The 17,479-nt window shown below is 44.2% G+C and overlaps 1 protein-coding gene across 2 annotated transcripts in view; it reads left to right on the forward strand.

The window, feature by feature from the left end:
- hlcs (holocarboxylase synthetase (biotin-(proprionyl-CoA-carboxylase (ATP-hydrolysing)) ligase)) overlaps positions 1 to 17,479 on the forward strand; it is a 65,287-nt gene that overhangs the window by 3,723 nt on the left and 44,085 nt on the right. The window contains exons 2-4 of one of the 2 annotated variants that reach the window (XM_075487051.1): positions 2,678 to 2,815; positions 7,498 to 7,660; positions 8,948 to 9,969. In XM_075487051.1, the coding sequence (XP_075343166.1) occupies positions 2,678 to 2,815; positions 7,498 to 7,660; positions 8,948 to 9,969 (1,323 nt within the window). The remainder of the gene's footprint in view (positions 1 to 2,677; positions 2,816 to 7,497; positions 7,661 to 8,947; positions 9,970 to 17,479) is intronic. The other variant, XM_075487052.1, reaches the window with a different exon arrangement.

The raw sequence follows: 17,479 nt of genomic DNA on the forward strand, positions 1-17,479 counted from the left end.
TACTTATATCAGCCATGGATAGCCCCTTGAGCTATTCACTCGTTTTTTTTTACTCGCGCGAAGGCGGCGAGTGAATTCAATTTACACCCGCGGCAACACTCGCACCGCGTCTGGTGTGAACGCACAGTAATGTCTGCAGAACGGTTTGTAGGTCAGAGGATGGCAGAAAGGACCTGGTGACCTGGAACTGGAAAAAACATTGATCTGAGCGCCAAAACTTAAAGGTTGGAATCAAAAAGATTTCTACCAGCCTGTGGGATGTTATGTGAAAGACTGTATAGAACCATTTGGGTTCTGATTTGGTTCTAAAGAATTTGGGCCATCCAAGATTTTAGGTCACAAATCAAAGTTCTGAGACCAGCTGGGCTGCTGGGATCAGTGCAGAAATGGTAAAGAACATTATGGTCTTTAATAAGCTGGCCAGCAGGTGGCATGCAGACACAGAACAGAAGGCGGCTCAGGACTGAGCCCTGGGGTACACCAGAAGACATTTCAGCAGTTCAGAAGATGCTTATTCAGAGTGACTGAAAAAGTTGTATTAAAGGGATAGTTCGCCTCTTTTGACATGAAGCTGTATGACATCCCATATTAGCAATATAATTTATGAACATTGACTTACCCCCTGCCGTGTCCTGTGAGCCGAATTCCAGCTGAGTTTTGGGGTCCACGAAGCTAGTCCGGCTAGTTGGCTGGGGTCAATAAAATAAAGCGTTTTGCTTCTCAAAAAAATATCCGTTCCAAAGAGTAATACATTTGCATCACAAAATCGTTGTCCAGGAAAAAGTCAGACCTCACTTCGCTTGGCGCTATTTTTGCCTCCCTTGATATCAATGCGTCCAATGTAAAACTGTGCAGACCGAACACTCCCTAGCCACCTAGCGATAGCTGCACCTGTTACGGTGTTTGCTGCTCGGAAGCAGGGGAGTGCTCGGTCAGCACTTCGGTCTGCACAGTTTTACATTGGACGCATTGATATCAAGGGAGGCAAAAATAGCGCCAAGCGAAGTGAGGTCTGACTTTTTCCTGGACAACGATTTTGTGATGCAAATGTATTACTCTTTGGAACGGATATTTTTTTGAGAAGCAAAACGCTTTATTTTATTGACCCCAGCCAACTAGCCGGACTAGCTTCGTGGACCCCAAAACTCAGCTGGAATTCGGCTCACAGGACGCGGCAGGGGGTAAGTCAATGTTCATAAATTATATTGCTAATATGGGATGTCATACAGCTTCATGTCAAAAGAGGCGAACTATCCCTTTAAGACAAATATGAGCGCAATAAGCTAAGAGCAGAATGTGTCAGTTATCAGGGTCATTCTAAGCAACTGGACTTCTTCTTGTTGGTTCTTGGAGATGTTTCACCTCTGATCTGAAAGGCTTCTTCAGTTCTAAAGGACATAAGTCATCCAGTCGCCCGTATTCAAACTCTTAGGGTTAACAGCCCAATCCTTAAATCCAACTCAGGTTTCTAAACAGTGTATGAGGGTGTTGTGATGGATGGTATCAAAATACATCTAAGGGAACGAAAACCAAGCAGACTCTTCTGTCTGCACCTAGCAGGTCAGAGGCAGAGTCCTGTGTTGAACCTTCTGCAGACACACTGTTCTGCAGAGATAACAGTGATGCTGGTGAGAAGGGTTCATCTGTAGGATCATGAGAGGCCTAACAACCCATCGGCTGTTCACACATTCGTGTTGAACATGGAGTAAATCCTGAACACTGCAGGACAATAAGTGCTTTTTTGATTTGACAAAAAGTAAGTTGAGTTGCTCTGTTTTGGTTTCTGATTGTTTTTCTGTCAGTGTTTCCTCACACAGTAGGTCAAATATAGAAGTATAATTGATAAAGTGTTCCGATATTTAGTTTTGAATGTAATTGATTTGTGGCTTTCAGCATAATGTGTTATGGATCGAGGTTGAACCATTTCCAGATATGATGCATCTAGTTTGAACTCAGTTCAGTGTTCATTTATTGTAATGATTGAATTTATTTGCCATTTGAACCCATGACCACAGCACATGAATGTGGGTCGCAGCTGTGGTCCTAACAGAGACCCCTGAGGAACCCCACATGTAACGGTCTGTAATTGTTGAAACTGGTTCAGATCTTTTTGATAAGTTTTCACTCCTCTGACTCCATATCTATTTATTGAATGATATGTGATGGTCTGTTCCAGAAAGGTGTAACTCCACGCTGCTGCTCATGTGATGGATTCATAGAAGCTGTGCTGGAGTCATTCTTGGACTATCTTATAAAACTGTGAAGATAAAGGCCTGTGGTTTGTTGGTGTATGTTTCTCACCAATTTGTAATGATGGCCTACAGATGCAGGAGTCCAAATCGGTGGTTTAATAATATCTGTTCCCCTCATAAACATTGAATTCTGTTTCTGCTGCAGCCGCAGAACTCATTAAAACCATTTAAAACTGTTGGGTTAATGTCCGTGGTGCTTGTGTTGTGTACTGGAAAATGATTTGGACCTCCTGATTTTCTGGTTAACAACTTTCCATATTTTCTTTCTTTAGTAATCCCTTTGGCAGCTTGTGTTGGTTCGCCCTCTCATAAACAGAGTCCATGTTTCTGAATGACTTTATATTAATCTGTGTCTTTCCTCAGTCATTCTCTCATGTCTAATGTGTGTAACAACTTTGAGTAGTTCTTTCTTGTGGTGTCCCCAGGTGTGTGATGACCTTAGCAAATGGACTGTTTTGGGATCCTCTCTGGTTTGTGGTCCACGAATAGAGAATGTTTCATTCATCATAGAAGCTTCAGGAATCAGAGTGGGATGCCCCTCTCCTCCCACCACGAGTAAAAAAGTAGGCATCAAATATCCCTTTTTTTTTTTTTTTTAGAATAATGATCTTTGTTCAGAAAAGAGACCAAACATGTTTTGAATGAATGTGTGAACTTTTAGCTTTCGACTCTTTTCCATAGGCTCAGATGGAGTTTGGCACATTTTCAACACTTGGTTTTGACCTCTGCATGTTCAGCGTAACTTGATCATGATCACACCGGGTGCTTGTTTGCCTCCTGCAGAATATTCCACGCCTTGAGCTTTAAATGAAGAGCTCATTGGTCGTTTTAAGGGCAGGATTACTGCTCCTCAGTCAGGTTTGCTCTGGTGATTGTGAGCCTACAGTTGGTCACATCATTCAGAGTTTCTATGATGAGTTGGTCTGATCTAAATTCTTACACCTTTGACACTGTTGGGGGGAACTCTCTCCTCTCTCCTTGAGATGACATCTGATTTGGTGCTATATAGATAAACTGGATTGACTTTGATAATTAGACCCTGTGCTTCTGGACAGGGTTCTTCACTTGACTGGATGTTGGGGCTTTTTCTCCTTGTAATCCTTTCAGTGATTCTGAGCTCTCAAATGTGCTGTTCTACTCTTAGAGAGGACCAAATTGTTCATTTGGTCAGTCCTAATGTTCTTTTATCCATTTGATGGATTTGTTTTTGTAACCTAAGGATGGCCATTGTTCCCTTGAGTTGGAGCCCATTTGAGTGCATGATATGTTCACAGCAACAGCTGATCTTCTGCTTGAGACCAACTGAATTTGACCTGCTTAATTAATAAAGAAATATTGTGTGAATAGCCTACATGACACAACTTTTGAGTCACTTGTTCAGTGACATTATTAAATAAGGTTGGACATACTGTTAAAATTCCTTCTGACTGACACTGATGTAACTTCTTTAGAAATGTGGGTAATCATTTATCACGGACAGTCTTAATGTGGGACAGCATCTGCTTTTAGGGAGATGACACTCATCCCACGTGGTTTCCCTCAGTCTGAATGTTGGGTGGGACACATTAAGGACAAAACTCTCTGGACACTTCATGCATATGGGAGATGTATGTCACGATGTAAAGTAAAGTCCCAATTCAACACTAATTCCAAAACAAACTCATCTGCATTTGTTTAAATATTATAATTTACAATGTTTTTGCCGCATAAACCTCTCATAATCTTAAAAGGGCTTGGGGGGGATAAGACTGCACTTAATTTAATGAATTGAATTAATTTTTAATGAAAGCACGACTGTCTTAACTTATACTACAGCCAAAACTAATACTTTAGTAATTCAGTATCCTCTCTGATATTTTTTATCTGACACTACTGTGTTTCCAAATAATGAAGAGAAGCTAACTCGCTTTTCAGAGAATATGTGGGACAGCCCAATAATAAAGAATTACAGCAGTCCAATCCTGAAGGAACAGATGCATGGAGCAGTTTTTCTGCATCACTCTGAGACAGGATGTTCCTGATTTTAACAATATTACGAAGGTGAAAGAAGGCAGTCCTAGAAACCTGTTTTATATGCGAGTTAAAGGACAGATCCTGGTCAGAGATGGATGCCGTCTCTCCTCATCAGACCAGGTTTTCTACAGAAAGATTGCCAATTATCTCTGTAGCCCACGTTGTTTGCTGGACGTTGTCTAGATGGTGTAGATAGTCCAAAAAGCAAAGATAAGTTGGTTGCTGATTTCTAGTCATATTGCCATAATATCATTATCCCACCTGATGACCCCAATGACATGTTGGTCAGCACTGCTCACTGATCTATAAGGGGATTATAGGGAATTATTCAGTGAGTCTGGTCCATTTTTTTCAGCACAAATTTCTTGTGATTACTTCGAATCCAAATCTAGCCAAGCTAGTGACTGTTGTGAATATGGCAGCTGACAACAAGGGAAAGACCATGTGACAGATTGGAACAACAGCTGACAGGAGGCAAAGACCCCAAAGGTGCTGCCATGGGCTAGCAATCCATGGTAGCGGTAGCGAGGCCTAGTAGCTTTGTTACAACCAGCATAAGCTACAACTAAACTAAGGAGAATACCCCTAGAGTCAGCGAGAGCAGGGGCAGAAGATGACTCGCAGGCAGACTACATGGCAACTGACACTGGAACGAACATGACTACGAGGTGGATACGCGACTCAGTGAAGGATAGGGGCACGGACCTATTCTCTAGGGCTAGAACTGACCAGAATAGTTCTCAGAGGAAAGAGAGCGTAAATAAAAGGGGTAGACTAGAGGGAAATAAAATCCAGGTTTGTCCTTGTGGCTGGCAGAAAGTAACATCAGTTACAAGCCTTAAAATGCATCAGGGAAGAAACAGATGTGTGATAAAGGAAGGGCAGTGTGGCCGCATCGATCAGTACTTTTTAAGAAGTCAATCGAGTAAGTCGGATGAAGTCCAGCGGCAGGTAGAAAACCACAGTCCGAAGGATATCAATAACACAGCTACGGAGGGGGAGGAGGAGGTTCTAAGAAGGGATGCAGCTGATACTGAGGTGAACAGGCCGGTTAAAGAGAGAAATATGGAGCAGAAAGCTAGAGTTAAGTGGCCTAGGGCAAATGGTTACAAAGAATGGGAGGCAGTCAATAAAGATTTGTCAATAATATTGGGTAGGTTAGGAGGAAATGCAAGCGATAGGCTAGAGAAGATGGGAGATATAATTTACTCCTATGGTGTAGAAAGATTTGGTGTGCAAGATAGAAAGAGGGTTGAAAGAGTACATTTAGTTAAGTCTAGACGGCAAAAAGAGATGGAGAAATTGGTTAAGGAAAGAAGAAATTTAAGAAAGCAGTGGAAAAGAGCTACAGAAGAAGAGAGGGAGGGAATTAATGTTTTGCAGGAAGAATTGAGAAGCAGGCTAGCAATACTCAGAAGGGCTGAATGTCTTAGGAAAAAGAGAAAGAAGAAAGAATATGTAAGGACTGCGTTTTACAGGGACCCGTTCAAGTTTGTTAAAGGATTGTTTAACCAGGAAAAGGGAGGGCAGCTTAAGGCAACAAAGTCAGAGGTGGAAGAGTATCTAAGAAATACATATTCAGATCTTGAGCAGCGTAGAGTAGTAGGCCTTCCACCTGACATGCCACCATTAGGAGAGATAGCTCATAAGATGGATGTTAGACCACCTAGGTGGAAAGAGGTTGAGGAGGTAGTCAGGCGTGCAAAGGCTTCGTCGGCCCCAGGGCCAAATGGAGTCCCCTACCGGTTTATAAAAGTGCACCTGATATCCTAAAGTTTTTGTGGAGGCCATTAAGAATAGTTTGGGAGAAACAGGTTATTCCTAGAGCATGGCGTAGGGCAGGAGGCGTTCTTATTCCAAAGGAGAAAGAGTCCTCGGACCTGAGTCAGTTCCGGATGATCTCTCTCCTAAATGTAGAGGGGAAGATTTTCTTTAGTTTAGTTGCACAGAGATTAGCCAGTTATTTAGAAAAGAATAGCTTAATAGATACTACTGTGCAGAAGGCAGGAATACCAGGTTTCGCAGGGTGTTTAGAGCACACTAGCATGATTTGGCACCAGATTCAGACAGCCAAGAGTGAGGAAAAAAGGCTTGCATGTTATATTTCTGGATCTAGCAAATGCATTTGGTTCAGTGCCACATAGCCTTATTTGGAAAGCATTTGAGTATTTTAGAGTGCCTGTAGTAGTTGTTAACTTAGTGAGAGCATATTTTCAGGATATTAGACTGAGCCTAAGTACAGCAGGTTTCACAACAGGTTGGCAGAGGCTAGAAATAGGCATTATGGCAGGGTGTACGATTTCTCCATTAGCATTTACAATGGCGATGGAGATAATTATTAGAGCTTCCAAGTGGGTTGTAGGTGGAGAGAGACGTCAGGATGGCATGCGCCTTACACCAATTAGAGCATACATGGATGATATGACGTTAGTGACTACAACAGTGCCATGTATGAAGATAATACTTGAGAGACTTAACAAATATCTAAAGTGGGCTGGTATGAAAATCAAACCTACTAAGTCTAGAAGTATCTCAATAAGTAGAGGGAAATTAAGTGATAGAAAGTTTGTAATAGATGAAGAAAAAATTCCATTCCATTGAAGCTGTAGTGTCTGCAGTTTGGATTGTTTCCTAGGTTGATGTGGCCATTGTCTGTGTATTAGATTCCATTATGTGTTGTAGAGAAAATGGAAAGATTAGTTAGTTTTTATATTAGGAAGTGGCTAGGTGTTCCTAGATGCTTAAGTACTGTGGCACTGTATGGGAAAGGCATACTCCAGCTCCCAGTAACTAGTCTAGTAGAGGAGTTTAAATAAACTAAAGTTAGGACAGAGCTCCTGTTAGCTGGGAGTAAAGATGTGGTAGTCAGTAAGGTGGTTCCAAACCCAACCAAGGGGAGGAAGTGGAATCCAAGAACGGCAGCTCAGGAGGGAGAAGCAACTCTTAGACATGCAGAGATTGTGGGTAATGTGCAAATAGGCCGGGGAGGCTTGGCCCAGGCAAACCGGTGTGGAGTAGAGCAGGTCCCAAGGAGAAGAGAAAGCTAGTTGTTGAGCAGTACGTAGCCCAAAATGTGATGTTATGCTTTGTGGTTCAGCAAACAGTTTTTGATCACTATTCTGCTCAGATCAGTTCTAAGGTCTTGTTCATTTTTGAGTTTGTGCAGGAAGTTATTCAACGTACCTGCAATAAGTTCTGACGAAAGCTAACGGGTGATTTTTGTTGTGTGCAGGTGCTGAAGTGGTCTGACTACTGTCTCCCTCTGGCCTGCAGCCCTGGCCAGCCATTCAGAGCAGTGGCACTGGCAACTCTAGATAACTTCTCTCGTCTTGGGGTAGCATTTATTGAAGATCGCCTTCAGCTGGACAACGGACTTGTGCCTTCAAAGATAGTTCGTATGTTACCTTCAACTGAATTTCATGCATACTGTGTTACTCTTGATTTTTCGTTTCTGCCACATCATAACACACATTTTCTTTGCTAATCGTTTCTGGGAAATGCATATTTTAGGGCAGGGGTGTCAAACTGATCCATGAAAGGGTCGTGTGGGTGCAGGTTTCTGTTCCAACCCTGCAACAGCACAGCTGACTTGTTTCCTTCAATCAACTAGTTCAGGGCACTTAGAAAAATAAGTTTCCAGAGACTTTAGATCTTTGATAAGATAGTTTTTACACACTGCTGCTTCAAGCTGCTGGATCAGGGGTTCACTTAGTTTCTCACTCACTGCTGCTACCAGCTGCTGGATCAGGGGTTCACTTAGTTTCTCACTCACTGCTGCTTCAAGCTGCTGGATCAGGGGTTCACTTAGTTTCTCACTCACTGCTGCTTCAAGCTGCTGGATCAGGGGTTCACTTAGTTTCTCACTCACTGCTGCTTCAAGCTGCTGGATCAGGGGTTCACTTAGTTTCTCACTCACTGCTGCTACCAGCTGCTGGATCAGGGGTTCACTTAGTTTCTCACTCACTGCTGCTACCAGCTGCTGGATCAGGGGTTCACTTAGTTTCTCACTCACTGCTGCTTCAAGCTGCTGGATCAGGGGTTCACTTAGTTTCTCACTCACTGCTGCTTCAAGCTGCTGGATCAGGGGTTCACTTAGTTTCTCACTCACTGTTGCTACCAGCTGCTGGATCAGGGGTTCACTTAGTTTCTCACTCACTGCTGCTTCAAGCTGCTGGATCAGGGGTTCACTTAGTTTCTCACACACTACTGCTTCAAGCTGCTGGATCAGGGGTTCACTTAGTTTCTCACTCACTGCTGCTACCAGCTGCTGGATCAGGGGTTCACTTAGTTTCTCACTCACTGCTGCTACCAGCTGCTGGATCAGGGGTTCACTTAGTTTCTCACTCACTGCTGCTACCAGCTGCTGGATCAGGGGTTCACTTACTGCTGCTACCAGCTGCTGGATCAGGGGTTCACTTAGTTTCTCACTCACTGCTGCTACCAGCTGCTGGATCAGGGGTTCACTTACTGCTGCTACCAGCTGCTGGATCAGGGGTTCACTTACTTTCTCACTCACTGCTGCTACCAGCTGCTGGATCAGGGTCCTGATATGTAAAATCTCATCATTTAAACTTTCTTTTTCACTTGACTGTGATCCAGCTTGAACCATTTCTATTGTTAGCAGTGGTTTATGTTCTTCAACCACGCTGTACGGACTTTCTTTTTGTTTTATCTTCATACAGCTGTTCTCCTCCAAGAGCATACCCTCAATAATCTGCTGGAGAAGCAGTGTCTGCAGAGACCAAAGACTGTGAGCACACCTGTTCCCTCCAGCACCCAGACTGAAGAGGACGTCTCTGAGACATTACCCCACCACCTGCTGGCTGACCAGCACCACCTGCTGTGCCGTAAAGGTAGTCTTCACACGATCCCTGAGATAAAGAGAGTAGAAGAGCGACGAGGCTCAGAGCCACTCCCCAGCACAGATCTGGGATCTGGTGTTAACTCGGAGGAACATTTATTGGGGAGTCACCACCACATGGAGGGCCATGGACATAACCTCCACCTGTCCAGCTGCAATGAATGTTTGGAACTGGAGAACAGCACCATCTTTTCTGTCAAATATGCCTCAGCTGAGAACATTCCAGACCTCCCCGATGATAGTTCTGTAGGTCAGGACGGAGTGGACGAAGGACGGTGTGACGCCAACAAGCTTTTTGGTCAAAGCGGTGGTGCCGACTGTAAGAGCAAACCTCCAAATGTTCTGGTGTACACAGGTGGTTCCCAAGAGCGATTTCAGACTATTCACCAGCTCTTATTAGAGTGCATAAATGTGGAAAACATCATCATATATCCCCTCCAGCCACAGCAGGCACTGAGCGATCCTTGGCTGGACAACACCAGGCTCCTGATTCTGGCAGAAGAGGAGTCCCTCACCCCCGAGCTTCAGACTCGCTTTCTTACCTACCTGAACCAGGGGGGCAAGGTTTTGGGTCTGGGCTCCACCCTGTGCCCAGCAGGGGTCCTTCTAGAGGTCAGGGAAAGGCAGCGCATGCAGATCAGAAGGCTGAGCTTCACTAAGGAAGACAGCACGGAGCTGGAACTAAGCACATTGGCCGGTGGAAAGGTCTACCTCAGGGACCCTCAGGGGGGAGGAGAGGTGGAGCTCTGGGGGGAGCTGAAAGGTGGCGGCGCCCATCAGAGCGATATGGTCATCATCAGGGTGACTCATGGAGGAGACGGTGGGGAAGCTGTCCTCTGTCAGGTAAACCCATTACATTACAGAAAGAACTTACTGGTGGGCTTCCACAGCTCAGTGGTTACTGTATCTGATGCCTTTAGTTCCATTCAAGTAAAACTGGGCTTCCAGGAAAACAGGTGTTGTGGAGAAAAGGAGTCGAATACGCGTCGGTCAGCCTTTCATTGGGGAAGTTTATTTGAACAAGCCGTCACAGCAAATGTGCGTACAGGATGTTCGAGAATCTCCACCGACCTCATTTTGTGACATGGCTTTATACTGGTCCTGGATCATAACAAGCGTACGTGGCCAGGCCCCAATCTTCTTTGGAGGCGCCTAGCTTTCGCCATTATCATAAACAAGCTCATTCTAACCTTCAACAATATTCATATGAACCGAACAACAAAGCACACGATGTAATTAGGCCATGTCATGACATTTCTCTCCTACATAATCCCCCCTGAAATCACTTATCAGTGATTTAATAAAGAAATAATCTAAAATGAAAGAAAATCATCCCACATAATTAACATAACTAATTAATTAACATAATCAACACTAAATTATTCTAATAATTCTACATTCTAAGTCAAAGGGAACATATTGAATAAATGAAAAGCAATATATATATGTACCCGAATCACATTAAATGATACTGAATTCAACAACAATACAAATTTTAACATCGCCATCACACTTGTCCACTGTTCGCAGTGCATAGGAGCGAAAAACCCACCGGCTGCTACTTTCGTAACTCATGTCCTTATTTATGGGAAAACTCACCTACGGCCCCACCCCACTCGGCGACCGACCACTTTACCAAAGGTCGCACTCCGAACAGTTGACTGACACAACTGGCAATGGACATATTAGTGATTAGTTCTGATTGATAATAAACATAGAATGAATACACTACCATCATCAAATGAATAAATCACAGTTTTGTACCAAGTACAATACATAAAATTATGGATTATCACACAACAATAGTAATAAAATGCAATGTAATGCAGCTCCTCCAGTCCCGTCCCATCTCCCGTACTCTGGCGTCGTCTGCTTCTGGCCGAACATCCGTCCGGCTGGGTCTGGAACTGCTAAGCTAACTCTGGGAGGAGAGATCGCCAGTACGTCGCTCCCAATCAAAGAGATCTTCAGCATCTCTTCTCCCTATCAGACTATACTTGGTTCCACAACCGAGGAAAGAATCTTGTGAACCGTCCGTTGGTAACCTTCATTCGTTGACCAGCTCTTCCATGCGTTGGTCCTCAGACCTGGTCTCGCAAGGTCAGCTGCCTCCTGGTTTCTTCAAACACCTTCTCAGAATGGGTATAATGCAACACACCAATAGGGAGACCATTATCACTATCAACAATATAGCTATTCCCGCTTTAACTGTCATCGCTCCCCCTTCTCCCAAAATCCCAAACAGACCAGTCCACCACCATTCACCTCCACCAGCATCACTCTTCAGCTCCTCTTTCCGTTCTCTGATCTTCTTCATGGCCGTTGTAAACGTCCCATCAGCTGCAGTGTTCCCGGGTATAAATGTACAACATTTTCCCCAACCACTGGCAAACACCACTTTTCCCTTCTAATATTCATTCTAAAACTTGTCTGTTCTGCCAAGCCATCCTACTCGTCTCATGTAGTTGTTCTCCAAGGGCTACAAACCCTTCACTCGTGTAGTTACGAATTCTCTGTTGGTTGTAGTATATGTAATTAATCCACCCCACATTTTGTTAATTGTGATCCACGGCAAAATAGACTCAAATCCAGCTGCGGTCTCACTGCGTGCTTTGCGGCTGCCTTATTGCATCCAAGTAAACGTGCTTATCCATGATGTAGTTACCACTATATCTTTTAACTCTCCCTTTTTCCACATCCAAACCCCAGCATCTTGTTTACCTTGTCATACACTAACACAACCAATGTCTTCATCCTCACAAGTACGCAAAGACCTATCCACCTGTTGGGTAACACATTTAACAAAACATCATCTCCACACATCCAGTAACTAGAAATGCACTCAGAGAGTGCAGACCTCTGCCAACCGCCAACCTACCTGTGGATAGCGAGCCATGTATGGACATACGTTCCTGATGTGGGCTACTTGTTCTTTGGCGCTGTCAGCAGAAGAGGCATTCCCTTCTCCCTATTCATTATTGAACAGCAGTGTTCGCCGTTATTATTAATTATTATTATAATGTTTTGTGGGGAAGCAGTGTTCTGTCGGGAAGCAGTGTTCGCCGTTATTATTACGCTATATGCAGTTATGCACACTGGCTTGCCGTTGCAATCTTTTGTTGTGCTAATTACAGCAAATCCGCGCAATATGCATTCAATCCGCGCACTATGCATTCTGTCTGGCTTTGGCTCTGTTTGGCTTTGGCACCTTGAGGTCGCGCCACCTTGTGGAGGTCGCGCCACCTTGTGGCAGGTCGCAAGATTGCAGCACGAACAGACGAACGAACATCCAGACAGACGAACGAACGAACATCCAGACAAACCAACAGACAAACTCGGGCGATCACATAACCTCCTTGGCGGAGGTAACTATCTGCTATTGGGTGTGTCTGATCCCCAAAAAGATATAGAGTCAGAGTTGTCATTTCTATATTTTCACATTATTGATCCAAAGGAACCGGATTTTCAAACCACACAGGTGTCCTAATAAATATTGGTTTCATATTTGCGTGTGGAAACCAAGATAAAACCCATGCGACATTGCATTTAACTCATTGGCTGCCAGCCATTTTCAGTGCAGAGAGACCCATACTGCCAAGTGTTTTACAGTATTTTGACTGATTTTCCAAGACCCACAGAAAAGTGTGTCTTATGACTATGTACACACCGAAATTACCAAAAGAAAGAGTAGACTCTTCTTTCATCAGGAAAAAAAAGTTTGTTTCTACCATTTTCAGTCCTTTAGTAATAGACAGTAGAACATAGGTTGGTTTCACCAAAAACAGCTGTTTTTGACCAAAAAATTGAGAAAACGAGCTTTTTTTTTTTTGGTGCAAAGTGGCACTGCTGCCACCTTGTGGGTAATTTTGCCAGTATATTCTCTGTTTAGTGTTTACAAGCCTAAGATTTAGTGACAAACTCCGCTAGATTGTTCCCCAGCCCGCTCTGTTAAAAAACGCAATTGACGTCTATAGACGTCAATGGCACCGAAAGAGTTAACAGTAGTATTACCTACGTGAGTTCCACTGACATTATTAAATCCATCACTTGTAAAGCATACAAACTCACTATCGTAGTCTACTCTATAATCAGTGGGAGGCCCATCCTGCGTTGTACTCAGATTAAATTCAGCACAAGAAGACTCCAATTTGTGGCCCTTCCCTATTTTGAAAACAATTATGTAATTTATTTGGCCCAAACATCAATCTGCACTTAATACCACACATAGGAAGCTTAAACAATAACCATTTATCCTCTTCCGATGTGAACCTACCTTCTCTGCATTCCCGTTGCTGGACCACTGCACAGTCCCTGAAGGTGTGTGGCTCTGGAACAACAACAGACAATGCTCCTGGAGCGTCTGCGCATATGAGACACTCCGTCGCTGTCAGTTCTCTCGTAGTGTACCATGCCCATCTATACCACATATCCTGTGCTGCCTTAACCCATCTTCCACAGTTACACTGTTTCCCTGACTCTACCTGTGCATGTACACTCCGTCTGTTCTTGGATTAACATGATTATTCTGTCCTGTAGTGCTAACGGTATCAAGTCTCCCTAGACTTTCCGGACCCATGATCCACACTTCCTCACACTTCCTCACACTTCCTCACACTTCCTCACACTTCCTCCATCCTTTATTCCCACGTACTTAAGCTTAACATCTGCCTTTTCACGACTAGCTCTAGTGTGTATTGCTGGCAAAGTTCGTGGCGTGGCATGGTCTGAGTGGGTGTGTATTGTTGCATCATACTCATCTGACCCAGGCTGGCTACTTCCCCTGCGGGGTGGTTTCCTCACGGGACCCTTTCCCTCCTCCTGAACCGATGCCGTCCAACATCTCCAGGCCTTGCTCTCCTGAGCCCATGCTGTCGGCCAAAACCCACACCTGGATGCTCATTAGTGTCAGAAATCTTAACCTCTTCCTTTTGTTCATCCTTTCCCTCGGACTCAACTCCGTCTGTGTCTTTAGTCCGAACCTCAGTGCAGTGATTCAAATGGTACCATGCGTTGCTACCTTCCACTTGAACTGCTGTTGGCGTTGCTCGCACCATTGTGTACGGTCCTTTCCGTCTTGGCTCGTGCCACTTCCTCCGGAACACTTCGATGTGCACCTGGTTGCCTGGCACCACTGGTCTCTCAACCAGCTGTTCGAGACTCAAGTCTCTGGACTCCTCCTGTAGATAGATTGTTCTGTGGATTGCAGTCAGTTGCCTCATGTAAGCTTTCAACTCTGTTCGCAACTGCTCCAGTGGGGGCCCTTTAAAGGGACCTCTCACCGAGGTGCCGGCATGGGTCGACCCGTTAGTATTTTATGCGGTGTTAGTGCGTGACTCTATGAGTCTGCATAGGACATCTCATTAGTGCAAGCGGCAAAGCATCCAGTTTAGTTTAGTTGACGCACAGATTTAATTCAATTTCACTTTCCAGGTTCCATTGATCCTCTTACCCATCCCTTGACTCTGTGGATGATAAACGGCCCCACAGCGCTGCTTGATTCGCAGCTGCTGCAGAATGCCCTTTTGCAATTTTCTAAACAAACACTGACCCATTATTTGAGCTAATCTCTGATGGAATGACGAACAGATGAATCAATTCTCTTACCCAAAAATTTTACGACTGTCTATCCAATATGTATGACCAATATCCTTGTGATGGCGCGACCTCTGGCTCCAGTAACACCATTGGTGCCAAAACAGCAAGCTGGCACTTTGATGCTACTTTCGCTGCTTCATCAGCCACGTTATTACCTTACCCGACCATTTCGTTACCTTTACGATTATTTGACACTTTATCACCGCTAGTTCCGAGGGGAGCATCATGGCTGCAATCCGCTCCTTCATTTGGACCTCATGTCGCACTGGACTCCCGTCTGACCTCCTGAACCCTCTCTGCTTCAAAATTGCTCCAAACAAATAGTAAATATCATGAGCATATGCAGAATCTGTGTACACATTCGTAACCTTACCTTTCACCAGTCAACATGCTTCCGTTAATGCCTTCAGTTCAGCCAACTGTGCCGAACATGGCTGTTCACCCTTCTTAGCTTTCACCGTCACAAAGTTTTCCACCTTCCTGTTTCACAACTGCAAAACCTGCATGATCACCCAAATGATCTCACAACATGAACCATGCACAACATAAGTGACATCAGCCTGAACAAGTGGAGTTGCTCCTAAGTCAGGTCTCAGTTTAATGTATCTCACAGCTCTGACACACGCTCATGTGGTTCTCCTTCAAACTCACGTGGAATGACATCTGCAGGATCTGATGTAGTACACTTCTGTATTCTCACATCTGGACGTGTCAAAAGATGCACAACCTGCAAACATCCTGTCCGAGTCACAACATACCTACTCTGATTTATTAGTTCTGAAATCTTATGGTGTCTATTGGAGACATAAGAAAAATGGCTTCTCATAGTCTAATGTTGCCCGTTTTGGATGACTTTTGCTAATTTTGTTTCAAACTTTCAAAGGCTAACTTAGCCTCGGTTGTCCTCTCCAGTTGTCCTTTCAACCTTTGATCTTTGGATTTTTCATGATTCCTTTCAGAGGAAGCAAATTTCATTGCATAATCCTCCCAAAAAGATCATAATTGTTTTATTTTTAATTTTATTTGTTTATTCCTTTAGTTATTTATTTATTTTGGACATGGCGCTTTACTTACTCTCTCCAAGTGGGATGGAGAGATATCAGTAATTCCCTATGGGATAAATAGATACTCTAATTTAGGCTAACAATGCTAAAATTTAAAATAGAAACTTTGTTTTGTAATAGTGACACATTTAATTTTACATTTATAGTGACATATTTAAATTTAAATTTAGAAATTTTGTAATAGTGACACATTTAAATTTAAAAAAACTTTGTTTTGTTTTGTAATAATGACACACCTGAGGGCGGTTTTTAAACCCTTGAGTACGTTTGGTGTAAGTGTACTTCTTACCTCTATATGTCAATGCAAACCAATACTGGGATTCCTCTGCCAGAGGAACGCCTTGGACCTGCCGGGCCACTTGCTCCGCCCCGCAGGGACTGGCCACGGTCCTGCCGAACACTCGGGTTTCTCGGTGCTCTCGGACAGCTGTAAACAAAGTGTCCCCTCTCGCCACAGGCCCAACATGCCCCCGAGGACCTTCGTCCTCCAGGTGCACCTCTTCTTGACCTTTGACAGGGTCGACGGTGGACTTGCCCCTGTGATGGCAGTTCAGCGGCCCCCGCTGTCAAGGCCTCATCTCGTACTTCTTGCTTCGCTTGCAGTTCTTCTAACTGCAACCGTGCAAGTTCCCTTTGCATATCCTCCTCCTGCTCCTTCCGTTTCAGTTCTTTTCTGTATTTGTTTACTGCATGCACCACGTGGTCTCGGAATTGTCCATGTGACATTGAATTCAACCCCACCACATCCTCCAGCCGCCCCTGAACTGGGGCAGGCAGAGCCTCTTTGATGGAAACTCTGAACAATGTCACCCAAGCTGGGCTCTTTTCAATTTCTTCCTCAGACTCTTGTGTCCACTTCTTCAATTGTTGTGCAATGTACACAGCTGGACTCTCTGTTCCTGACAGTGGCTCCCCCTTTAATGCTTCGAGGTCCACTCCTACAGGAAACTCAGCTCGTAACGCTCTCCAGAGTGCAGCTCGATATGCATTAAAATCAGTTCCATCAGCTCGGTGGCTTAACATCCAGTCATTCTCACTGTGTCTCAAAATGCCCTCCATGGTAGAAGTTCCAAAACACAGTGCCCACACTGCCTTAATGTGTCCAACAGTCAACAGTTTATCCACAGTTTCTTGTTCAAAAGCTCTTATCCATTTGCTTGCACCTATGTGAATATCCGGCAATCGAGCAACCAGCCCCCCTAGGTCGAGCGTCTGCCACGGCACATACTGTCCCTGCGTCATTTCTATCAAACTCGCTGCTGACGCTGTTGGACTCTTATGTTCCTCAGAAGATGCCTTTTGAACTGGAGGTGCCAGTTCGGGTGATTTTTGATATTGTGGGAGCTGTCCCCTTGCCTGATCTGAATTACAGACGGCGTCTGGCTCAGGAGCTCCATGACTGCTTGATGTAGCTATTTGTAGTTCTGGACGTTCATGAGATATTTTATAATCTTTTATTTCAGAATCTCCTTGTATGTTTACTGCTCCTGGCAGTGTTGGATATAGCTCTGCATTTTCAAAGAAATGTAAAACTTTTAATTCAAGCTCTCTCTTTTCCTGTCTCTTTTTGCTTTTGTCCTTTGGTTTGTAAACTTTAATTCTTTGTTCCATAATCTTACAGGCAGCTACATTGAAAGTGCCACCTTTTGGCCAGGGTGAGAACTTATTTTTTGTTCGTTTTTCCCATTTTTGAG

Source organism: Odontesthes bonariensis, chromosome 16 (genome assembly GCF_027942865.1).
Source record: "Odontesthes bonariensis isolate fOdoBon6 chromosome 16, fOdoBon6.hap1, whole genome shotgun sequence".
In the NCBI taxonomy this organism is placed as follows: domain Eukaryota; kingdom Metazoa; phylum Chordata; class Actinopteri; order Atheriniformes; family Atherinopsidae; genus Odontesthes; species Odontesthes bonariensis.